Source organism: Ranitomeya imitator, chromosome 1, assembly GCF_032444005.1.
Source record: "Ranitomeya imitator isolate aRanImi1 chromosome 1, aRanImi1.pri, whole genome shotgun sequence".
Taxonomy (NCBI): domain Eukaryota; kingdom Metazoa; phylum Chordata; class Amphibia; order Anura; family Dendrobatidae; genus Ranitomeya; species Ranitomeya imitator.
Window position 1 is genome coordinate 247,431,659 of NC_091282.1, and position 25,555 is coordinate 247,457,213.

Sequence of the window (25,555 nt, forward strand, 5' to 3'; positions counted from 1 at the left end):
TCTCTAAGTCAACAGTAAAGAGAAGACTCCATGACAGTAAATACAAAGGGTTCACATCTAGATGCAAACCATTCATCAATACCAAAAATAGACAGGCCAGAGTTAAATTTGCAGAAAAACACCTCAAGAAGCCAGCTCAGTTCTGGAAAAGTATTCTATGGACAGATGAGACAAAGATCAACCTGTACCAGAATGATGGGAAGAAAAAAGTTTGGAGAAGAAAGGGAACGGCACATGATCCAAGGCACACCACATCCTCTGTAAAACATGGTGGAGGCAACGTGATGGCATGGGCATGCATGGCTTTCAATGGCACTGGGTCACTTGTGTTTATTGATGACATAAGAGCAGACAAGAGTAGCTGGATGAATTCTGAAGTGTACCAGGATATACTTTCAGCCCAGATTCAGCCAAATGCTGCAAAGTTGATTGGACGGCGCTTCATAGTACAGATGGACAATGACCCCAAGCATACAGCCAAAGCTACCCAGGAGTTCATGAGTGCCAAAAAGTGGCACATTCTGCAATGGCCAAGTCAATCTCCAGATCTAAACCCAATTGAGCATGCATTTCACTTGCTCAAATCCAGACTTAAGACGGAAAGACCCACAAACAAGCAAGACCTGAAGGCTGCGGCTCTAAAGGCCTGGCAAAGCATTAAGAAGGAGGAAACCCAGCGTTTGGTGATGTCCATGGGTTCCAGACTTAAGACAGTGATTGCCTCCAAAGGATTTGCAACAAAATATTGAAAATAAAAATATTTTGTTTGGGTTATGTTTATTTGTCCAATTACTTTTGACCTCCTAAAATGTGGAGTGTTTGTAAAGAAATGTGTACAATTCCTACATTTTCTATCAGATATTTTTGTTCAACCCTTCAAATTAAACGTTACAATCTGCACTTGAATTCTGTTGTAGAGGTTTCATTTCAAATCCAATGTGGTGGCATGCAGAGCCCAACTCGCGAAAATTGTGTCACTGTCCAAATATTTCTGGCCCTAACTGTACATATTTGTTGTCCCAGGGAACTGGGTCTGCCATCAATTCTATCAGAGGGAAGTGGGAGGCTCTCCTTCCTGATGTGTTGGGAGAGGAATGGGATGATATTCTGGAATCTCCAACTAAAGTTTCTCCTTCGATTAACAATAGGATGACCCAATTATATATTATATACCAGTCTTATTTGACACCGACGCGACTCTTTAAAATGGGTCGCCTCCACTCGTCAGATTGCCTAAGGTGTCATGCTCGTGATGCAGATTTTATCCACATGATTTGGAAGTGCCCTGTGGTTTTTCATTATTGGAAAGAGGTGACGACATTACTTACATCCTTATTGTCGATTCCTGTCCCGCTTGAGCCATTGACTTGCTTATTTGGAGTGTGGGATGTAGAAACTTGGGATCATTATACTGGGATATTTTTACGAGAGACACTTTTTATGGCACGGAAAGTGTTAGCGTTACGGTGGATGGGGGGTTCTCACCCGTCTCTCAGAGCCTGGGTGAAATTAGTAAACTCGATTATTCCATATGAAAGAACACTGTACCAAAACAGAGGATGTCCGGGTAAATTTGAGAAGATTTGGTGTAGGTGGAATTCCTCACATCACACTCTATTATCCACATTAATTTAACACTTCTGTAAGCAGCTGGATTTATGGTCTCCGGGGCATCGCTCACAGGGCGAGAATTACATAGAATTTTCTTGGGCGACGTATTGTTATTGGTAGTTAGAGTAGTTACTGTTATATAATAGGTAGTTTAAAAGCACTGGTGAGTTGACATACACAATTTGCTATTTTTGCATTACTTGGACATGACGTTGCATTGCAATTATTTGTATTTTATGTTATAATTGATTGTAACAAATGCAAATGTGTGTATTGTTTGATTTATTCTGAATTAATAAACGAATTTAATAGAAAAACAAAACCTGCAGCTGGCCCTGGCTTCACTGATTGTTTGCGGCCGGCCGCAAACAATCAGCAACAGGCTCAGTCCGGCCACGAATTACCACGGGATTTGAATCTCGCTTCGCTAATTGGTAGCGCCCGGCCGGCCGAATCCTGTGTATTCATTGCATTATTCTGAAATCTTCATAAATAAACTACATACATATTCTAAAATACCCGATGCGTTAGAATCGGGCCACCATCTAGTTAAGTAAAATAGGTTACTTGCATTTTTCAGATATACAAAGTGTAAAAAAAACTCAACAAAAGCTCATTGTAGGAATGTAGCCCAAAAACCGCTTTGGATACTAAACACAGAAATATACTGCAATTATAATTCTATTTTCTTTGTATTGAAAAATTTTCCATTTTGACAAAAATATAACTGAAGATATAAAAAAATAAAATATAAGTAAAACATTTTCATTCATCATCATGGACAGGATACAGAAGTAACAACATAGTACATTCAACTTGATAGGAAACCTTAAAAAATTTCAAGAATCCGAGCATGAATATGAAATATTGCTATAGGAATATATCATCAGACCAAACTCCGTCTGCCTACCCACAATGAACAACTCTGAGCTGCAGAATGTCGAAACTACACTGGGTTTCTGAAATTAGTCTACTCGTCTAAGATTTGTGTAAGGAGTAGTGGTGAGCGAACGTGCTCGGATAAGGTGTTATCCGAGTATCTTGGGCGTGCTCAAATAATACGTTCGAGTCCCCATGGCTGCATGATTCGCGGCTGTAAGACAACCCAAACACATGCGGGGAGTACCTAACAAACAGTAAAATAGTAATTACACATATAGTTAAAAAAGGAAGCTAAGCTGTTGATAACAGTAGAAGTAAATAATTTATAGAAATTTCCTTACATTCCATATTAACTGTATATGTTAAGTATGATTGGATAAAAACATTTCTTTGTGTTTTAACATGTCGTACCACATCGTATCTGTGAACGCAGATGTTTTTCAGTCAGAGCTCTCATGTTGCCGGTGCTGTAGATTTTGGCAATGCTGCATAAATATCGTTTTTGGCCCAAAGTAAGGTCTGCATGCTAAAATATAAAATATACATGAAAAAACAAAATGTGCACAGATTAATAGTTAACTTCATAGAGTTGTTATTTATCTAGAATATTATCTACAACCCAACGCTGCCATTTGAGTGCCTCACTCCAGAAGCCCCACTGGTTTTGGTGGGATGGGCCAACCATCTACTGCATATGGGGGTCTTCTGACTTTCCCAGAAAAATTATAGATCAGTCGGAATTTCAACTGCTAATCCTTTGTTTTCTGGGGAGATTAGCCACAGCTAGTGGAGTCTGATAGCGCTGTTCTCCACTCTCCCCGTTGAAAACACAAGACCACTCAGCCAAGGCATACTTCTGTAGAAGCAATTGTAGGGCATATTGTGTCTAAATCTTATGCAAGAAGCCTCAATATGAAACCAGAGGAATGTGAAAGTACAAAACGGACCTACAGGATTTTATACATCTCATATTTCAGCCTAATAAAACTTTGACCCTAAGACCCCTTCCATCCCCAAATCCTCCCACCCCCATCCCACAAAAAATCCACATTAAATAACCCCTACATTTTATGTTATGGTTTCTGCTATTTGTACACTAAAGAGCCGTAAGTAAAAAAGACTCTACCTTCAGATATGCTTCATTCTTCATAGTCCTTGGAATTTTGACAGTTTTAACCTGCTGTCTTAAAGGAACACTCTGCAGTTTGCATCCTTTCTGTGGTGCCTTTGAATTCCTATTAGCATGAGTTCCTTTAAAACAAAATGGAAACAATTGTTCCTCTACAATCTTCCATGCAGTGATCCTGCACAGAGTACACAGAAACACCTATTTGCATATTCATTGCCATAAGAAGGGGATTCACTTTGGATGTCCTAGAGGAAAATTGATTGAAGCTGTTTAAAACCAATCTAATACCCTCACTGCAAATGTCAAGAGTTAAGGTACCGTCACACTTAGCGACGCTGCAGCGATACCGACAACGATCCGGATCGCTGCAGCGTCGCTGTTTGGTCGCTGGAGAGCTGTCACACAGACAGCGACCAACGATCCCGAGGTCCCCGGTAACCAGGGTAAACATCGGGTAACTAAGCGCAGGGCCGCGCTTAGTAACCCGATATTTACCCTGGTTACCAGCGTAAAAAAACAAACACTACATACTTACATTCAGCTGTCTGTCCCTTGCCGTCTGGTTCCTGCACTGACTGCTGGCCGGAAAGTGAAAGTGAAAGCACAGCACAGCGGTGAGTCACACAGCGGTGACTCACCGCTGTGGCTGTGCTCTGCTTTCACTTTACGGCCAGCAGTCAGTGCAGGAACCAGACGGCAAGGGACAGACAGCTGAATGTAAGTATGTACTGTTTGTTTTTTTACGCTGGTAACCAGGGTAAACATCGGGTTACTAAGCGCGGCCCTGCGCTTAGTTACCCGATGTTTACCCTGGTTACCAGTGAAGACATCGCTGAATCGGTGTCACACACACCGATTCAGCGATGTCTGCGGGGAGTCCAGCGACGAAATAAAGTTCTGGACTTTCTTCCCCGACCAGCGACAGCACAGCAGGGGCCTGATCGCTGCTGCCTGTCACACTGGACGATATCGCTAGCGAGGACGCTGCAACGTCACGGATCGCTAGCGATATCGTCTAGTGTGACGGTACCTTTAGTCCAGCTGCCCCACTGCAACGAGAGGAATCCCCTGACGTTTATTTGTTCTATCTTAAAATAAAGGTATTATCATGAAGGCTTTTATTATTAACATGATTTTTTATTAATCTGAAACATAAAAAATCTAGTCAGAAAAAGTTGACAATTTCGAGTAGCTTTCATGTCAGCTTTGCCATATAGACTGGGGCAGTAAGAACACTGTCCTGTTATTATCATAAAAGGGAGTTTCCTGTGTTTTTTTATTTATGTAAGCCATGAAGGGAAGATAAAAAAGGCATGCTTACCCCAGAAATCTGCCATTCCCTACAGCTGTCTCTGCCAGACCAGAAGAGATGACGTTGCGACTACCATTCACCTGACCCTGCAGCCAGTCAGTGGACAGGTGGTTATGATGTCATCTTTACTGGTCCAGGAGCAATGATGGAAGCAGCAGTGCTGGCGTGGAGGACAGATTCCAGGGACAAGTATGCTTTCTTTGTTTATTATATAAGCATCCCTTCCTGTTCCTTAAGGTACCTTCACACATAACGATTTCGTTAACGATATCGTTGCAACGTCACGCTTTTTGTAGCAATCTCGTTGTGTGTGACAGCGACCAACGATCAGGCCCCTGCTGAGAGATCGTTGGGGAATGATCAGGACCTTTTTTTGGTCGCTGATCACCCGCTGTCATCGCTGGATCGGCGTGTGTGACGCCAATCCAGCGATGTGTTCACTTGTAACCAGGGTAAATATCGGGTTACTAAGTGCAGGGCCGCGCTTAGTAACCTGATATTTACCCTGGTTACCATTGTAAAAGTTAAAAAAAAAAAACAGTACACACTGACATTCCGATGTCTGTCACGTCCCCCGCCGTCAGCTTCCCTGCACTGACTGTGTCAGCGCCAGCCGTAAAGCAGAGCACAGCAGTGACGTCACCGCTGTGCTCTGCTTTACGGCCGGCGCTGACAGTCAGTGCAGGGAAGCTGACGGCGGGGGACGTGACAGACATCAGAATGTGAGAATGTAGTGTTTTGTTTTTTTTTTAACTTTTACAATGGTAACCAGGGTAAATATCGGGTTACTAAGCGCGGCCCTGCACTTAGTAACCCGATGTTTACCATGGTTACCCGGGTGCTGCAGGGGGACTTCGGCATTGTTGAAGACAGTTTCAACGATGCCGAAGTCGTTCCCCTGATCGTTGGTCGCTGGAGAGAGCTGTCTGTGTGACAGCTCCCCAGCGACCACACAACGACTTACCAACGATCACGGCCAGGTCGTATCGCTGGTCGTGATCGTTGGTAAGTCGTTTAGTGTAACCTTTAAAAAAGACTGTAAAATTCCATTAGTTCTCCATTGTATTGGTGGAGATCTAGATAAGGCAAGATAGTAACACTACAATATTTACAAACATACAGATGATTGAGGTCAGTCCTAAAGTCTTAATTGCTGCAGCAGTCATTTGCACATGTATAGCATGTCATCACTGCAGGAACTAAGCAGGCAAGGGACCATAAGAGTGGCAGCCAGAGCAAGTGGGCAAGTATAACTTAATTCTTTGCATTATATTATTTCTTCCTCATGGACAATTTCTTTTAAAATACTATAAAACCTCTTTAGGGCAAGTAAATTAATTAAAGGGAACCTGTCAACAGTTTTGGCCGATATAAGATACGGCCACTGCCTTTCAGGGATTATCTACAGCATTCTATACACCTGAGCAGGAGCACGATGCCGGGGAGCGATGAAGCAAGCAGGAGGACGGCATCATAAGAAGATGGGAGGCGCCGGACACGGACCTGCGACTCCCATTGGACCAGACCGACCTCCGGGTGAGTATAATATAACTTATTTTTCTTATCTTTCAGGTCGCATCGGGGGCTTATCTACAGCATTATATAATGCTGTAGATAAGCCCTGAAAGGCAATAACCGCATTTTATAGCGGCCAAAACTGCTGACAGGTTCGCTTTTAAGAAGTGACTCTGGTTGCATGGATACGTGGTTGGTTTGTTTAAAATCTGTTGCTCCACAGCAGCAAAATTTGTCTTTTCAGCCATATGCAAATTAGACTTCAAGCGCACTTGGGGTGTAATGATGCACTTGCAGTCCATAGCTCCTTTCACTTCTTCCCACCCAATGTCGTCCTTTGCTACTTGACAGTGGAGACATAGGGTTTAATTCATTAGTTTCCTGATTCGTCAATTTTCTTTTTTGTTTTGTGATATTCGTTGCCATTTTTACACCCAATTCTTCAAAATGTGAATTACTTGTACGATGGACTTGTGAATTACTTGTACGATGGACTCCTCGCCAGAGACGGACTACACCTCAACAAACCTGGGAAACACACATTCACCAGAAGACTTGCTACACTCATCAGGAGGGCGTTAAACTAGAAGCAGAGGGGACGGGAAGAAAAACATTAGACTCGAACAAAGAAGACCCAGGAAAACATACTCAGAAGGGAGGTAAGAACATTTCTAAAACAATCCACAGCGAGGAAATTGGAACAAAACAAAATCCTCTAAACTGCATGCTCGCAAACGCCAGAAGCCTGACAAACAAGATGGAAGAACTAGAAGCAGAAATATCTACAGGTAACTTTGACATAGTGGGAATAACCGAGACATGGTTAGATGAAAGCTATGACTGGGCAGTTAACTTACAGGGTTACAGTCTGTTTAGAAAAAATCGTAAAAATCGGAGAGGAGGAGGGGTTTGTCTCTATGTAAAGTCTTGTCTAAAGTCCACTTTAAGGGAGGATATTAGCGAAGGGAATGAGGATGTCGAGTCCATATGGGTCGAAATTCATGGAGGGAAAAATGGTAACAAAATTCTCATTGGGGTCTGTTACAAACCCCCAAATATAACAGAAACCATGGAAAGTCTACTTCTAAAGCAGATAGATGAAGCTGCAACCCATAATGAGGTCCTGGTTATGGGGGACTTTAACTACCCGGATATTAACTGGGAAACAGAAACCTGTGAAACCCATAAAGGCAACAGGTTTCTGCTAATAACCAAGAAAAATTATCTTTCACAATTGGTGCAGAATCCAACCAGAGGAGCAGCACTTTTAGACCTAATACTATCTAATAGACCTGACAGAATAACAAATCTGCAGGTGGTCGGGCATCTAGGAAATAGCGACCACAATATTGTACAGTTTCACCTGTCTTTCACTAGGGGGACTTGTCAGGGAGTCACAAAAACACTGAACTTTAGGAAGGCAAATTTTGACCAGCTTAGTCCCTTAATCTGGTAGACTGGGACAATATCCTCAGAAATAAGAATACAGATATTAAATGGAAAATGTTTAAGAGCATCCTAAATAGGCACTGTAAGCGGTTTATACCTTGTGGGAATAAAAGGACTAGAAATAGGAAAAACCCAATGTGGCTAAACAAAGAAGTAAGACAGGCAATTAACAGTAAAAAGAAAGCATTTGCGCTGCTAAAGCAGGATGGCACCATTGAAGCTCTAAAAAACTATAGGGAGAAAAATACTTTATCTAAAAAACTAATTAAAACTGCCAAAAAGGAAACAGAGAAGCACATTGCTAAGTAGAGTAAAACTAATCCCAAACTGTTCTTCAACTACCGTATTTTTCTGACCATAAGACGCACTTTTTTTCCTCCAAATTTGGGAGGAAAGTGTGGGTGCGTCTTATGGTAGGGATGTAGCATGTGGGGAGGGAGGCAGCAGTGAGTGGGATCGCACTGTTATCCCACTTCAGGATGTCCCCACTGCCGGAATCAGTGCTGGGGAAACCTTGTGGTCCCGATGATTAAGTGCAGTGAATATTCATTAGCTACTCCCCGCCCACCTATCAGCTGAGCAGTGAGCAACAAATGAATACTGCACTTAAGCAGGGACACACATGGCTTCCCCAGCGCTGATTCCTGCAGCAGCTGGGGAGATCTGTGTGTCCGGGGCAGGAGGCAGCAGCAGCAGGGTCCGGGGGAGAGGAGATCCCTGTACCTTCCTGGGCTGGAGCTGAGTGCTGTGCAGTGTGCACAAGGAGGACCTGTGATGATGTCAGAAGTGGGCGGGCTGGAGCATCACATGGCAGCACAGAGCCCTCCCTCTTCTTGACATCACAGGTCCTTCAGACTCCAACACTAGAATCTGCTGGCTTCCATTACCTGTGCTGTGGAAAGGCAACAAGAGGGAGGGCTCTGTGTGCAGTCATGGGATGCTTTCACCTCACCACAGTGTGGCTGGCTGCCAATTAAGAGGTTAGTCTTTCCAAAACACAATAAAGCACTCTGCCACTTCTTTAGTGAACTATAACTCCCAGCATGTCATAGGATCTGCAGGACATGCTGGGAGTTATAGTTCTCCCATTGGATTTTAAAGCAGCACTCCAGTGTTATTTTGCAGTGCTGGAGTGGTGCTTTAAATATAAGCCCTGTGCCCCCATTCTTATACTCACCCTCCAGCATCTTCATATAGTACTGTACAGACACCACACTGGTCCCGCAGCTTCCAACATAATAACATACTATTATATGTGGTGTTATTATATATAATAGTATGTTATTAAATATTTTACCACATTTTGTTGCTTCAAATATTTTTTTCCCTATTTTCCACCTCTAAAACCTGGGTGCGCCTTATAGTCCGGTGCGTCTTATAGTCCGAAAAATACGGTATATCGATAGTAAAAGAATAAAAACTGAAAATGTAGGCCCCTTAAAAAATAGTGAGGAAAGAATGGTTGTAGATGACGAGGAAAAAGCTAACATATTAAACACCTTCCTCTCCACGGTATTCACGGCGGAAAATGAAATGCTAGGTGAAATCCCAAGAAACAATGAAAACCCTATATTAAGGGTCACCAATCTAACCCAAGAAGAGGTGCGAAACCGGATAAATAAGATCAAAATAGATAAATCTCCGGGTCCGGATGGCATACACCCACAAGTACTAAGAGAACTAAGTAATGTAATAGATAAACCATTATTTCTTATTTTTAGGGACTCTATAGCGACGGGTCTGTTCTGCAGGACTGGCGCATAGCAAATGTGGTGCCAATATTCAAAAAGGGCTCTAAATTATAGGCCAGTAAGTCTAACCTCTATTGTTGGTAAAATATTTGAAGGGTTTCTGAGGGATGTTATTCTGGATTATCTCAATGAGAATAACTGTTTAACTCCATATCAGCATGGGTTCCTGTCAAACCAATCTAATCAGTTTTTATGAAGAGGTAAGCTATAGGCTGGACAACGGTGAGTCATTGGACGTGGTATATCTCGATTTTTCCAAAGCGTTTGATACCGTGCTGCACAAGAGGTTGGTACACAAAATGAGAATGCTTGGTCTGGGGGATAATGTGTGTAAATGGGTTAGTAACTGGCTTAGTGATAGAAAGCAGAGGGTGGTTATAAATGGTATAATCTCTAACTGGGTCGCTGTGACCAGTGGGGTACCGCAGGGGTCAGTATTGGGACCTGTTCTCTTCAACATATTCATTAATGATCTGGTAGAAGGTTTACACAGTAAAATATCGATATTTGCAGATGATACAAAACTATGTAAAGCAGTTAATACAAGAGAAGATAGTATTCTGCTACAGATGGATCTGGATAGGTTGGAAACTTGGGCTGAAAGGTGGCAGATGAGGTTTAACAATGATAAATGTAAGGTTATACACATGGGAAGAAGGAATCAATATCACCATTACACACTGAACGGGAAACCACTGGGTAAATCTGACAGGGAGAAGGACTTGGGGATCCTAGTTAATGATAAACTTAACTGGAGCAGCCAGTGCCAGGCAGCAGCTGCCAAGGCAAACAGGATCATGGGGTGCATTAAAAGAGGTCTGGATACACATGATGAGAGCATTATACTACCTCTGTACAAATCCCTAGTTAGACCGCACATGGAGTACTGTGTCCAGTTTTGGGCACCGGTGCTCAGGAAGGATATAATGGAACTAGAGAGAGTACAAAGGAGGGCAACAAAATTAATAAAGGGGATGGGAGAACTACAATACCTAGATAGATTAGCGAAATTAGGATTATTTACTCTAGAAAAAAGACGACTGAGGGGCGATCTAATAACCATGTATAAGTATATAAGGGGACAATACAAATATCTCGCTGAGGATTTGTTTATACCAAGGAAGGTGACGGGCACAAGGGGGCATTCTTTGCGTCTGGAGGAGAGAAGGTTTTTCCACCAACATAGAAGAGGATTCTTTACTGTTAGGGCAGTGAGAATCTGGAATTGCTTGCCTGAGGAGGTGGTGATGGCGAACTCAGTCGAGGGGTTCAAGAGAGGCCTGGATGTCTTCCTGGAGCAGAACAATATTGTATCATACAATTATTAGGTTCTGTAGAAGGACGTAGATCTGGGGATTTATTATGATGGAATATAGGCTGAACTGGATGGACAAATGTCTTTTTTCGGCCTTACTAACTATGTTACTATGTTACTATGTTAAAATGGCGCATGCAGTTACAGAATTTAGCTCAGAATGTGTAACATTCTTTATCTTTGTTTTTACCGTGTTTTGCAGCTTTTTATTAGGGCAAAAAGTTATACATTTTGCAAAATGGAGCAAAAATTGCACAGGACTTTCAAGTGTAAATAAAATACCTCTGGGATGGGGACAGGAGGATACTGGCAAAATAATTTTGCAACTTTTCAAAAAGTCGCAAATAATTTGTAGAAAAATTCTGGAAACCTTAAACTTCATGCAAAGTAGCAAATTACAAAAAAAAAATAAATAGGCGAACACATTTAAAAAAGGTTACATAAAAGTAAAAAATGAAAAGATGAATATTGTGCAAACAAAAAAGGTACAAATATGCTGAAACCTCAACAAGTGCAGTAATGAATTGGGCCATAGTCTCTGCTATATTACGTCACCTCTGTCTCTGGCTGAAATATCTCACCCACGCAGAGCTTTTCTTTTGGCTGATGCATGTAAAATATGTTACTATGCTCAAATCCTGATCTCGTACTGCGCATGTCCCAGCCAATTTGGTCCAAAGCGAGAGGTGATGTCTTACAGCTGAGACTGCCTACACTGTCATTCAATCAGCAGAGTGCGCACCTCTAGGAAAGGAGAAGTGAAGAGGCGCTATGGACTGCAGGTGCATACATACGTTCCCAATGCAGTATATTTGCATATGAATTTTGTCGTAATTGTTGCACACAGTCCCATCCCGCACTACCTCTGGTTGTCAACCACTAATGTTGCTGCCATTTCCATTTATCAGTGACCTCAGCTTTTGTGTACTTGACCCATCCATGTATTACAAGAAGGACCAGTTAGGCAAAAGATGCCTGGCTTGGTCACAGCTTTCACCAATAAGTAACTGCCAAAGTGGCTTGTATCTGGGACAAGTAATTAATAGGACAGAAATCTGATCTCACACTCACCTTCTTCAATATCCTTGTGACTAAAATCCATGGTCCTGAAAAAAAAAGATGTAGCTGTGTGTAAAGGATATAATATAATACATAAGAATATACATTAAAACAATATAATATCTATATATATATATCAATAATATATAGTAAATAATATACATTATAACAATATATAGTATATAACGTAATAAACAGTATAACAATTGAATGCACAATATATAATATACAGTATAACAGAATAAATAATATACAGTATATAATATATTGTATATCATATTATATATCAACATACATTATAGCAATATATATAGTATAACATACAGATTAATAATATATAGCATATAATATACAGTATAACAACAGAATCTAATATATAATTGCCTAGAATACTACTTCCTGCAATTTGTGCCAACTTCCGTGGCTTTGTCCGGAGCTAATGTCCGGAGCTAATGTCCGGAGCTAATGTCCGGAGCTAATGTCCGAAGATAAGTCTCCGCGGTGTTGGATGTTTTGGTCTCCCCGAGGCCAATCATCTGTGCCTTTATAGCCTTTTTACTAGGCACTGCTCCTAATAGCCAGATTCCTACTCCACACTGATGAGGGGCAAAAACCCCGAAACAGCTGTCTGTGGATGGATACCATGCTTGGCATAGGTGGCTTTCCTTCATAGGATGCTGCCCTTCCCGTGGTTGTTCCTTCCCGGGGAAAGGCCTGGCTATTCACTGCTTGCGTCGAGAAACACGTGATGGTGTCTCCGCAGCTTCTTTACATGCATCTGCATATTTCCCATAAGGGATGGGGGCAGTGTTCTGGAATCACTGCGTTGAGAAACACGTGATGGTGTCTCCGCGGTGTTGGATGTTTTGGTCTCCCCGAGGCCAATCATCTGTGCCTTTATAATGTCCGGAGATAAGTGACGTCAGTGTCCAGTGTCTGATTGGTTGCAGCCTGCTGCGAGCGACCAATCAGAAACGTGCCGTACTGTGACACACTCCGCCCGCCATTTTGGTGTGATTTTTGAATTTTTACCTCACAGCAAGTTTCTACTGCGTGGAGGCGGGCCCAGTGACGTTGCTCTTCAAGCTCCTGCCGAATTTCGTCAAAAAAATGATAATACCATTTACCAAAACTATATATATTTAGTTGTGAAGTGGTTCAGTGACATTTTCACACCAATTTTGAACTTTTGTTTGGTGTTTTCTCCATATACTGCCTATTATTTTTGTTCTTTCTTACTATTATTTATTAATTGTATTATTCTTACATTTGAATAAATAAAGTATATATGGATTCTAGACTCCCGATTCTTTAGAATCGGGCTGCCATCTAGTCTAATATATAATTGCCTAGAATACTACTTCCTGCAATTTGTGCCAACTTCCGTGGCTTTGTCCGGAGCTAATGTCCGGAGCTAGTGTCCGGAGCTAATGTCCGGAGATTAATTGCCTAGAATACTACTTCCTGCAATTTGTGCCAACTTCCGTGGCTTTGTCCGGAGCTAATGTCCGGAGCTAATGTGCGGAGATAATGTCCGGAGCTAATGTCCGGAGCTAATGTCCGGAGATAAGTGACGTCAACAGTGTCCAGTGTCTGATTGGTTGCCGCCTGCTGCGAGCGACCAATCAGAAACGTGCCGTACTGTGACACACTCCGCCCGCCATTTTGGTGTGATTTTTGAATTTTTACCTCACAGCAAGTTTCTACTGCGTGGAGGCGGGCCCAGTGACGTTGCTCTTCAAGCTCCTGCCGAATTTCGTCAAAAAAATGATAATACCATTTACCAAAACTATATATATTTAGTTGTGAAGTGGTTCAGTGACATTTTCACAACAATTTTGAACTTTTGTTTGGTGTTTTCTCCATATACTGCCTATTATTTTTGTTCTTTCTTACTATTATTTATTAATTGTATTATTCTTACATTTGAATAAATAAAGTATATATGGATTCTAGACTCCCGATTCTTTAGAATCAGGCTGCCATCTAGTGATATATAATTATATACAGCATAACAATATAACATTGTGTATCATATCTATATATCTATAATATAACGCTGGGAGCGTCACTCTGTCCGAAGCCTTTATAGACTGCGCAAGCGCAAGCGCCGGCGCAGTCTGGGCCTCACAGAGTGACGCTCCCAGGAGATCGCGGTATGCGTAAACACTGAACGCACACCGCGATCTCCAACAGAGAAGCAGGGACCGCCAGGAGGGTAAGTATGAGCTATATTCACCTGTCCTCTGTTCCACCGCTGCGCGCCGCCATCATCCCGGTCCTCGGCCTGTGACCTTCAGTTCAGAGGGCGCGATGACGCGCTTAATGCGCGCCGGCGCCGCTCTCTGACTGACCAGTCACAGCCAGAGGACCGGAAAGATGGCGGCGCGCAGCGGTGGAACGGGGCCAGGTGAATATAGTAAGTGCTGGGGGACCTGAGCTGGCGGCGATACCGGCATCTGACCCCCACAGCGCGCCGGTGTCCCCGCCTGCTCAGGCCCCCCAGCACTCGGCGCCGAGCGGGTCAGAGGCAGCGGGGCCGAGCGGGTCAGAGGCAGCGGGGCCGAGCGGGTCAGAGGCAGCGGGGCCGAGCGGGTCAGAGGCAGCGGGGCCGAGCGGGTCAGAGGCAGTGGGGCCGAGCGGGTCAGAGGCAGTGGGGCCGAGCGGAGCAGAGTAGAGTGTGGCAGATGTAGCAGAGCAGAGTGTGGCAGATGTAGTAGAGCAGAGTGTGGCAGATGTAGCAGAACTCAGTGTGGCAGGATGGGAGCAGCTCATGTCAGAATGGGGGTGCAGGATGGGAGAAGCACATGACAGGATGGGGACGCAGGATGGGAGCAGCGCATGACAGGATGGGGACGCAGGATGGGAGCAGCTCATGACAGGATGGGGATGCAGGATGGGAGCAGCGCATGACAGGATGGGGACGCAGGATGGGAACAGCGCATGACAGGATGGGGACGCAGGATGGGAGCAGCGCATGACAGGATGGGGACGCAGGATGGGAGCAGCGCATGACAGGATGGGGACGCAGGATGGGAGCAGCGCATGACAGGATGGGGACGCAGGATGGGAGCAGCCCATGACAGGATGGGGGCGCAGGATGGGAGCAGCACATGACAGGATGGGGACGCAGGATGGGAGCAGCACATGACAGGATGGGGGCGCAGGATGGGAGCAGCCCATGACAGGATGGGGACGCAGGATGGGAGCAGCACATGACAGGATGGGGGCGCAGGATGGAGCAGCACATGACAGGATGGAGACCATATACCAATATAAATGCTCGCCACCCGGGCGTAGAACGGGTTCAATAGCTAGTACAGTATAATCGTCTAAGGGGCACATCCGTCTTTTTGTCTGTCTGTCTGTCACGGAAATCCCGCGTCGCTGATTGGTCGCGGCCTGCGGGCACAGTCCGGCCGCGAATTCACCCCTTCCTACTCTCCGTCAGTGCCCCCTCCATACTCCCCTCCAGTCAGCGCTCACACAGGATTAATGGCTGCGTTACACCGCGTTATGCCGCGGTGTAACGCAGTCCGTTAATGCTGCTATTAACCCTGTGTGACCAACTTTTTACTATTGATGCTGCCTATGCAGCATCAATAGTAAAAAGATCTAATGTTAAAAATAATTAAAAAAATAAAAAAACATTATATACTCACCTTCCGACGCCTTTCCCACTCCTCGCGACGCTCCGGGACATGCATTGCGGTCTCGCGAGATGATGACGTAGCGGTCTCGCGATACCACTACGTCATCATCTCGCGAGACCGCAATGCATTCTTGGGACCAGAGCGTCGCGAGGAGCATCGGTAAACGCCTCGCCTGGATCCGGGGGTCGTCGGAAGTTGAGTATATAACTATTTTTTATTTTAATTCTTTTTTTTTAACAGGGATATGGTGCCCACATTGCTATATACTACGTGGGGTGTGTTATATACTACGTGGGCTGTGTTATATACTGCGTCTCTGTGCTATATACTACGTGGGCTGTGCTATATACTACATCGCTGTGCTATATAATACGTGGGCTGTGTTATATACTGCGTGAGCTGTGTTATATACTACGTCTCTGTGCTATATACTACGTGGGCTGTGCAATATATTACGTGGCTGTTATATACTGCGTGAGCTGTGCTATATATTACGTGAGCTGTGCTATATACTACGTGGCTGTGTTATATACTACATGGGCTGTGCTATATACTACGTAGCTGGGCAATATACATGGCTGCGCAATATACTACGTGGCTGTGCTATATATTACGTGGCTGTGTTATATACTACGTGGGCTGTGTGTTATATACTACGTGGGCTGTGCTATATACTGCGTCGGCTGTGTTATAAACTGCATGGGCTGTTATATACTACGTGGGCTGTGCTATATACTACGTGGGCTGTGTTGTACACTGCGTGGGCTGTGCTATATACTATGTGGGCTGTGTTATACACTGCGTGGGCTGTGCTATATACTGCGTGGCCTGTGCTATATACTACGTGGGCTGTGCTATATACTAGGTGGGCTGTGCTATATATTACGTGAGCTGTGCTATATACTACGTGGCTGTGTTATATACTACATGGGCTGTGCTATATACTACGTAGCTGGGCAATATACATGGCTGCGCAATATACTACGTGGCTGTGCTATATATTACGTGGCTGTGTTATATACTACGTGGGCTGTGTTATACACTGCGTGGGCTGTGCTATATACTGCGTGGCCTGTGCTATATACTACGTGGGCTGTGCTATATACTAGGTGGGCTGTGCTATATACTACGTGGCTGTGCTATATGCTACGTGGGCTGTGCTATATGCTACGTGGGCTGTGTTATATACTATGTGGCCTGTGCTCTATACTACGTGGCCTGTGATATTGCTACGTGGCTGTGCTATATGCTACGTGGGCTGTGCTATATGCTACGTGGGCTGTGTTATATGATACGTGAGCTGTGGTATATTTCTCTGCTATATCTGTGCATCATGACTCGTGGTATGTGTTAAAGAGGGGGGCCCACTGAGACTCTTTCGCCCGGGGCCCTCAAAAACCTGGAGCCGGCCCTGGCTTCACTGATTGGTCACGCCCGGCCGTGAACAATCAGCTACAGGCGCAGTCTGGCCGCGAATTGGCGCGGAATTTGAACCACGCTTCGCTAATTGGTCGCGCCCGGCCGGCTCCTGTGTATTCATTGCATTATTCTGAAATCTTCAAAAATAAACTACATACATATTCTAGAACTAGATGGTGGCCCGATTCTAACGCGTCGGGTATTCTAGAATATGCATGTCCACGTAGTATATTGCACAGCCCACGTAGTATATTGCCCAACCACGTAGTATATTGCCCAGCCACGTAGTATATTGCCCAGCCACGTAGTACATTGCCCAGTCACATAGTATATTGTCCAGCCACATAGTATATTGCCCAGACACGTAGTATATTGCCCAGTGACATAGTATATTGCGCAGCCACGTAGTATATTGCCCAGTTACGTAGTATATTGCCCAGTCACGTAGTGTATTGCCCAGCCACGTAGTATATTGCCCAGTTACGTAGTATATTGCCTAGTGACGTAGTATATTGCGCAGCCACGTAGTATATTGGCCAGTTACGTATATTGCCCAGTGACGTAGTATATTGCCCAGTCACGTAGTATATTGCCCAGTCACGTAGTATATTGCCCAGCCACGTAGTATATTGCCCAGTTACGTAGTATATTGCCTAGTGACGTAGTATATTGTGCAGCCACGTAGTATATTGGCCAGTTACGTATATTGCCCAGTGACGTAGTATATTGCCCAGTCACGTAGTATATTGCCTAGTCACGTAGTATATTGCCCAGTCACGTAGTATATTGCCCAGTGACGTAGTATATCGCACAGCGACGTAGTATACAGCACAGAGCCATGTAGTATATTGGCCAGTAACGTAGTATATTGCCCAGTGACATAGTATATTGCCGAGTGACGTAGTATACAGCACAGAGCCACGTAGTATATTGCACAGCGAGGTAATATACAGCACAGAGCCAAGTAGTATATTGCCCAGTCACGTAGTATATTGCCCAGCCAGGTTTGTCACAGGTGAAAAAATAAAAAATAAATATATACTCACCTTTCCGCCCCTTGTAGTCCACGGCAGCTTGCGGTCCCAGGGTTGGTATCAGAGCACAGGGCCTGTGATGACGTCGCGGTCACATGACTGTGACGTCATGGCAGGTCCTTCTGCCATTTGCCACTGGAAACTGCAGCGGAAGATGGCGGCCGGTGGGAGCGGCTCAGCGGACTACGGAGGGTGAGTATAGCAGGTTTATTTTTTTTAAATTATTTTTAACATTACATTTTTTACTATTGATGCCGCATAGGCAGCGTCAATAGTAAAAAGTTGGGGACACACAGGGTTAATAGCGGCAGTAACGGAGTGCGTTACCCGCAACATAACGCGGTCCGTTACCGCCGGCATTAACCGGAGGGGAGTATGCGGGCGACAGGCACTGACTGCGGGGAGTAAGGAGCGGCCATTTTCTTCCGGACTGTGCCTGTTGCTGATTGGTCGCGGCAGCCATGACAGGCAGCTGGCGAGACCAATCAGCGAATGAATAACCGTGACAGAAGGACAGACAGACGGAAGTGACCCTTAGACAATTATATAGTAGATAGCCGATGCGTTAGACTCGGGCCACCATCTAGTATATTATATACTAACATACATGATAGAAATATAATATATCATAAAGCTTACAGTATTGCAATATAATATATAGTATATACTAGTTTAGAATCTAGCCGTATAATATATAGTTTATTTAGTATAATAATAATCTATAGTACATAATATGCAGTATAATATAGAATGTACCACTAGAGTATAGCTCTCAGTATCATACATACACACTGACCTTACAGTGACCTTCTTTTGGTCCTGCTTAACATCTGGTGGCATCTCCTTCTCCTTAGCGTTGCAGACTGCGTGTCCCTCCATCTTCTCTAGCTGCCTCTCCCAGGTACCAGCCTTCTAGGAATATACCCGGTCTCCATGGTGACACGCGCACTGTGGGATTCACATCTGTCCTTCCTTGGATGTTCTGGGAGAGAGAGCTCAGAGCAGTCAATAACTGCAGCGCATGCGCAAACTTTTAGCCGAGTTGCTAGCCGAGTACTGCTATTATCCGTTCTGCATTCTCGGATTGAGCAGTTGCGGCCTCCGTACTGTCCCGGAAGTAAAACCACGCTCCTCTTCATGCTGGCCCGGCGTCAAGTGCGGAGACCATGCCTCGCTATGCGCAGCTCGTGATGGGGCCGGCGGGCAGCGGGAAGGTGAGGGCTGCTACCCGTGTGCTACCGACAGTGACCGTACACTGCGCACAGACTGATGGGAATGGAGGACAGTTATACTCGCCGCACATTACAGCTTCGCTTTTCTAGTTTCCCTGTGTTATATCCGGGCTCTTTGTGAGAGGAAACCTTCTTGTTTCTATTGAGAGGCTGAAACTGACATAATAGTTTCCTCAGCTGGGAGTTTGCTCCAATGTATCCATGATGAGCAACCATCATCTGGCCTAGTATCATCAGCACAAATCTCCTATCTGCTAGGTTTGCTACAATGTGTCAGTGCAGGCAAAGTGCAGCACATACAGCCCACTCTGTTCAGAGGATTGTCCTAACTGGTATAACCATGGATTGTATTCAATTTATAAATGTGCCCCAGTATATTATGTCACGGCATGCTGGGAATTATAGTTCTACAGTTAGATGGCTATAAGCTGCAGAAATGTAGATTTGAACCATCAGCCCCCTTTACACTAATCACCTTTCCTTGTGACGTGTTTGTCTTTTCGGCAGAGCACCTACTGTTCTACCATGGTCCAGCACTGCGAGGCTCTGAACAGGTCGGTTCAGGTTGTAAATTTGGATCCTGCAGCTGAATACTTTGACTACCCAGTCATGGCAGGTAAGCGATGTCCCAAAAATACCTATATTAAAGGGTTTTTTTCACAAACAAAGTACACCTTAACCAAGAGATGAGGTATAAAAATAAGTTCCACAACTGGATATGTTAAATAAAATGTTCCTGTGCTGAGATAATCTTCTAAATGTGCCCCTGCTGTGTACTGTGTAAAGTCTGTGTCTCACAGTGTAGGAACATGGTCTGATCATACCACAGCTCCTGGTCTGGAGAGGAAGGAAAAGGGAGGATACAGACAGGACAGCAGGGGATCACAGCTGATTTTTTTCCCCCCTTTTTGAGTTAGTATGGGCATACAGGTTGTATACAGCTGACATTAGTCATACCTGTATGCCTCCTGGATGATGCCTTGTTCAGTAAAAAAAAAATCAACTTTCCAGGACGTCCCTCCTGACAGCACCCTGGAGGACGTCCTCCTCTTTGCCAGGACAGGAAACATACGAGAGTTTAAAGGTCCGGTTTCACCCCCAATTCCTGTGTTTTTCCTGTCCCTGCATGGAGGGACACACGAGAGGAGCTGCACAAGCTTACCGAGCTCAGGGGGATCGTGCGGCTTGCCAATATCCTTCGCCCTGTCAAGAGGCTCAGGGTCGAAGCTTCCGAGGGGGAGTCCCTCTACCCCAAAGGCCTGGAGCAGGATGAAGCTCTGGGATAGAGCCGTTCCTCCCGCTGGGAGGCTCTCTGCTCAGGACGCGGTGCTACAAGGATGGAGATCCTGGCGTGAAGAGCGTTTCGCAGTCAGCGGGGGGGTAGTCCTTGTGACGTTACATCCAGCGTGACACGCAGAGCTTCCGAGCGGGTGGCTTCCGGAGTTTCGGTGGAGCCGCGTCACTTCCGGTATCGTCAGTGCCGGTGACGTCACTTCCGGTGACGTGTTGAAAGCGGGGTAGAGCGAGCGCTCCAGAGGTGGAACGCATAGCAGCGTGGTCACTTCTTACGATGGCGTCCAGCGTCGTGCCGGGGTGCTTCTGGCTCCAGCTTCGGATCGCATCTATGGAAGGAGACATGATCGAGGACGGAGGGGTAAGTGCGCCTGGCGCAGTCCACCCTCACCTCAGATAAAGATCCCAGCACGCCTTCTAGCCTATTACTCCCTATCTTATGTCGTTTAGGATAAGGGAACCCCCGCTCCTCCCCCAGCCACAGCTAAAAAAAACCCGGAAAGGTCTTGGTGAAGTCTAACAGATGTCCTGTATGCCACGTAAAACTTCCAGACTCCCATGGCAAGACTCTCTGTGCACCTTGTACATCAAGGGTCATGAAAGATGAGCAGTCATCGCTGCTTTCAGAGATGAGATCCCTAATTCGGGAGGAGGTTCACGCCTCTGTCCAGCCTCTCACAGCCACGTCCGTCCAGCCCCATCTGAGGCCGCAAGCGAGCCGGGCGGGAGAGAGACCAAAGGGAGCCGGAGTATACTTCTGATGAAGGTTCCAATCTAAGGGACTCTCTTTCAGAAGAAGAGGGGGAGCTCCAAGCAGAAAACCAGGACCGGGCTAGACAGTACCTTTCTTTCTCGCCTCATTGGGGGACACAGGTAACCATGGGTGTATGCTGCTGTCACTAGGAGGCTGACACTATGCAAATAAAGAAGAAGTAACTCCTCCCCGGCAGTATACACCTTCCGACAGGCACCAGGCAACTCAGTTTTTGCTTAGTGTTGTCTGTAGGAGGCAGACCTGGATCTAACACCAGATCCGCACTTCTTTTACAGGGATTTGTTTTGTTTATTGACCTTTTCCCCTTTCTTTTTCAGATACTTTTCTTCAGGGTAACAGGGTGCAGTTTTCTCACCCTGTTTTCCCCACTTTGAGCGGCCGAGAGAGCAGTGTGGTATCACCCACATTGCACCCTCTCGGACCCGCTGGGCAGGACCTTGTCCCCTGTCACCCTTCGGGTGTTCAGGGTGACCTTCTTCCTCGTTGGCCGGTCCTGCCCGTTTCCCTCCTCATCCCTCTCCTCGGAGTGGGCTGAGAGGAAGACGGCGGTCACTTCCAGTAACCCTCTCCCCCTGGTTAGGGGTCGACGCCGTCTTCTGCGCCGGAGTTCGTGGCGCGGGAAGGAGGACTTCTTCTAGGACCCTCTAGTCTACAAGGGATCCTGATGGTTCCTCATCTCCAGGTAAGGAATCTTCAATCAACAAAGCCCCCCGCCCCCCTTCCTTCCCTCACCCTGCCTGGCAGCGAACTCCATATAGCTTACCAGGCTTCCCCTGTGATAGGAGAGAGGGTGGCATTTTCAGGCGCTGGGACGCGCTAAACCGCGGGGAAAGGCTTCACATAACGCCGGCATTCTTTCCCCCCTTATTTAAAGGGAACCTGTCACCCCGTTTTTTCAGTATGAGATAAAAATACTGTTAAATAGGGCCTGAGCTGTGCGTTACTATAGTGTATTTTGTGTACCCCAATTCCCCACCTATGCTGCCGAAATAACTTACCAAAGTCGCCGTTTTCGCCTTTCAATCAGGCTGGTCTGGTCAGATGGGCATGGTGACATCGCTGTTTCTTCCCCCAGATCTTGCATACATTTACGTTGGTGGCGTAGTGGTTTGCGCATGCCCAACTTCTGAATCCACTGCGCAGGTGAAGAAAAAACGCGCGATCGGCGCTATTTCCCTGGTGATTGGTGGGGGCGGCCATCTTCCTGAGGCCGTGCGTGCGCATATGGAGTCCTCTGCTGTCCGGGGCTTCAGGAAAATGGCCGCGGGATGCCGCGCGTGCGCAGATGGAGATCGCGGCGGCCATTTTCCTGAAGCCCTTGAAGGGTCAGATTTCCGCTCTGTCCGTTCTTTTTCAAAGAGACCTGGCCTCCCTGCCTCAGGTGCGGACCTTCATCCAGCGGGTCGCTCATATAGCTCCCCCTTATCGTCCTCCTGTCGAGCCTTGGGACCTCAACCTCGTTTTGGACGCCCTCCAGCGTGCGCCCTTTGAACCGATTTAGGACATTTCCTTCTCGTTTCTATCCTGGAAGGTGGCCTTTTTGGTCGCCATCACCTCCATTAGAAGAGTGTCGGAGCTGGCGGCCTTATCCTGTCGTTCTCCCTTTCTAGTCCTGCATCAGGACAAAGTGGTTCTTTGTCCGGTTCCTTCCTTTCTACCAAAGGTGGTTTCGGCTTTTCACATCAATGAGGACATTGTCCTCCCTTCCTTGTGCCCTTCTCCGGTTCATCCCTTGGAGAAATCTCTTCACAAGTTGGATGTGGTCAGGGCTATCCGAATTTCTCGCCAGAACTGCCTCTTTTCGTCAGGCCGATTCTCTGTTCATCGTCTCGGAAGGGCGGCGAAAGGGGCTCCCCGCCTCCAAGTCCACAATTGCTCGTTGGATCCGTTCGGCGGTTCTGGAGGCATACCGCGTTCAAGACTAACCGCGTTCAAGAGTAACGGCCTCCATCGGGAGTGAGGGCTTACTCTACCCGGGCTGTGGGAGCTTCCTGGGCAGTTCGTCACCAAGCTTCAGCCTCGCAGGTTTGCAAGGCCGCAACGTGGTCATCCATTGACACCTTTGTCAATTTCTACAAGGTGCATGCTCAGGCTTCTGCGGATGCGAGCCTGGGTAGGAGGATACTGCAGGCGTCTGTTTCTGACCAGCCGTCCTAACTCCTCTTTTTCTGCAGAATATCCCGCCCTAGGGACTGCTTTTGGACGTCCCATGGTTACCTGTGTCCCCCAATGAGGCGAGAGAGGGATTTTTGGTTCTTACCGTAAAATCTTTCTTGGAGCCTTCATTGGGGGACACAGCGCGTTTCGGAGCGACCGAACAGCTCCTTCCTCGACGCGCCCTGAGGAAGGAGCTGTTCGGTCGCTCCGAAACGAGCGTTGGGGTGGGCTCTGGGTCCCCCATCGCTGAACATACCAGGTATTGTATGTTACTTAGTAACATAGTAACATAGTTAGGCCGAAAAAAGACATTTGTCCATCCAGTTCAGCCTATATTCCATCATAATAAATCCCCAGATCTACGTCCTTCTACAGAACCTAATTGTATGATACAATATTGTTCTGCTCCAGGAAGACATCCAGGCCTCTCTTGAACCCCTCGACTGAGTTCGCCATCACCACCTCCTCAGGCAAGCAATTCCAGATTCTCACTGCCCTAACAGTAAAGAATCCTCTTCTATGTTGGTGGAAAAACCTTCTCTCCTCCAGACGCAAAGAATGCCCCCTTGTGCCCGTCACCTTCCTTGGTATAAACAGATCCTCAGCGAGATATTTGTATTGTCCCCTTATATACTTATACATGGTTATTAGATCGCCCCTCAGTCGTCTTTTTTCTAGACTAAATAATCCTAATTTCGCTAATCTATCTGGGTATTGTAGTTCTCCCATCCCCTTTATTAATTTTGTTGCCCTCCTTTGTACTCTCTCTAGTTCCATTATATCCTTCCTGAGCACCGGTGCCCAAAACTGGACACAGTACTCCATGTGCGGTCTAACTAGGGATTTGTACAGAGGCAGTATAATGCTCTCATCATGTGTATCCAGACCTCTTTTAATGCACCCCATGATCCTGTTTGCCTTGGCAGCTGCTGCCTGGCACTGGCTGCTCCAGGTAAGTTTATCATTAACTAGGATCCCCAAGTCCTTCTCCCTGTTAGATTTACCCAGTGGTTTCCCATTCAGTGTGTAATGGTGACATTGATTCCTTCTTCCCATGTGTATAACCTTACATTTATCATTGTTAAACCTCATCTGCCACCTTTCAGCCCAAGTTTCCAACTTATCCAGATCCATCTGTAGCAGAATACTATCTTCTCTTGTATTAACTGCTTTACATAGTTTTGTATCATCTGCAAATATCGATATTTTACTGTGTAAACCTTCTACCAGATCATTAATGAATATGTTGAAGAGAACAGGTCCCAATACTGACCCCTGCGGTACCCCACTGGTCACAGCGACCCAGTTAGAGACTATACCATTTATAACCACCCTCTGCTTTCTATCACTAAGCCAGTTACTAACCCATTTACACACAATTTCCCCCAGACCAAGCATTCTCATTTTGTGTACCAACCTCTTGTGCGGCACGGTATCAAACGCTTTGGAAAAATGGAGATATACCACGTCCAATGACTCACCGTGGTCCAGCCTATAGCTTACCTCTTCATAAAAACTGATTAGATTGGTTTGACAGGAGCGATTTCTCATAAACCCATGCTGATATGGAGTTAAACAGTTATTCTCATTGAGATAATCCAGAATAACATCCCTCAGAAACCCTTCAAATATTTTACCAACAATAGAGGTTAGACTTACTGGCCTATAATTTCCAGGTTCACTTTTAGAGCCCTTTTTGAATATTGGCACCACATTTGCTATGCGCCAATCCTGCGGAACAGACCCTGTCGCTATAGAGTCCCTAAAAATAAGAAATAATGGTTTATCTATTACATTACTTAGTTCTCTTAGTACTCGTGGGTGTATGCCATCCGGACCCGGAGATTTATCTATTTTAATCTTATTTAGCCGGTTTCGCACCTCTTCTTGGGTTAGATTGGTGACCCTTAATATAGGGTTTTCATTGTTTCTTGGGATTTCACCTAGCATTTCATTTTCCACCGTGAAT

General features: G+C 45.6%; 2 protein-coding genes across 4 annotated transcripts in view; one reads left to right on the forward strand and one right to left on the reverse strand.

Annotated features, from left to right (window-relative positions):
- The window catches only part of FAM216A (family with sequence similarity 216 member A), a 33,575-nt gene extending 14,360 nt beyond the window's left edge, over positions 1-19,215 (reverse strand). Inside the window, exons 1-4 of one of the 2 annotated variants that reach the window (XM_069755198.1) lie at positions 18,926-19,215; positions 12,036-12,070; positions 3,620-3,744; positions 2,905-3,019 (exon numbers count right to left, since the gene is read on the reverse strand). In XM_069755198.1, the coding sequence (XP_069611299.1) occupies positions 2,905-3,019; positions 3,620-3,744; positions 12,036-12,070; positions 18,926-19,008 (358 nt within the window). In that variant the 5' untranslated portion in view covers positions 19,009-19,215. The remainder of the gene's footprint in view (positions 1-2,904; positions 3,020-3,619; positions 3,745-12,035; positions 12,071-18,925) is intronic. The other variant, XM_069755206.1, reaches the window with a different exon arrangement.
- The window catches only part of GPN3 (GPN-loop GTPase 3), a 76,934-nt gene continuing 70,587 nt past the window's right edge, over positions 19,209-25,555 (forward strand). For both annotated transcript variants that reach the window (XM_069755188.1, XM_069755191.1), the window contains exons 1-2: positions 19,209-19,343; positions 19,869-19,977. In XM_069755188.1, the coding sequence (XP_069611289.1) occupies positions 19,296-19,343; positions 19,869-19,977 (157 nt within the window). In that variant the 5' untranslated portion in view covers positions 19,209-19,295. The remainder of the gene's footprint in view (positions 19,344-19,868; positions 19,978-25,555) is intronic.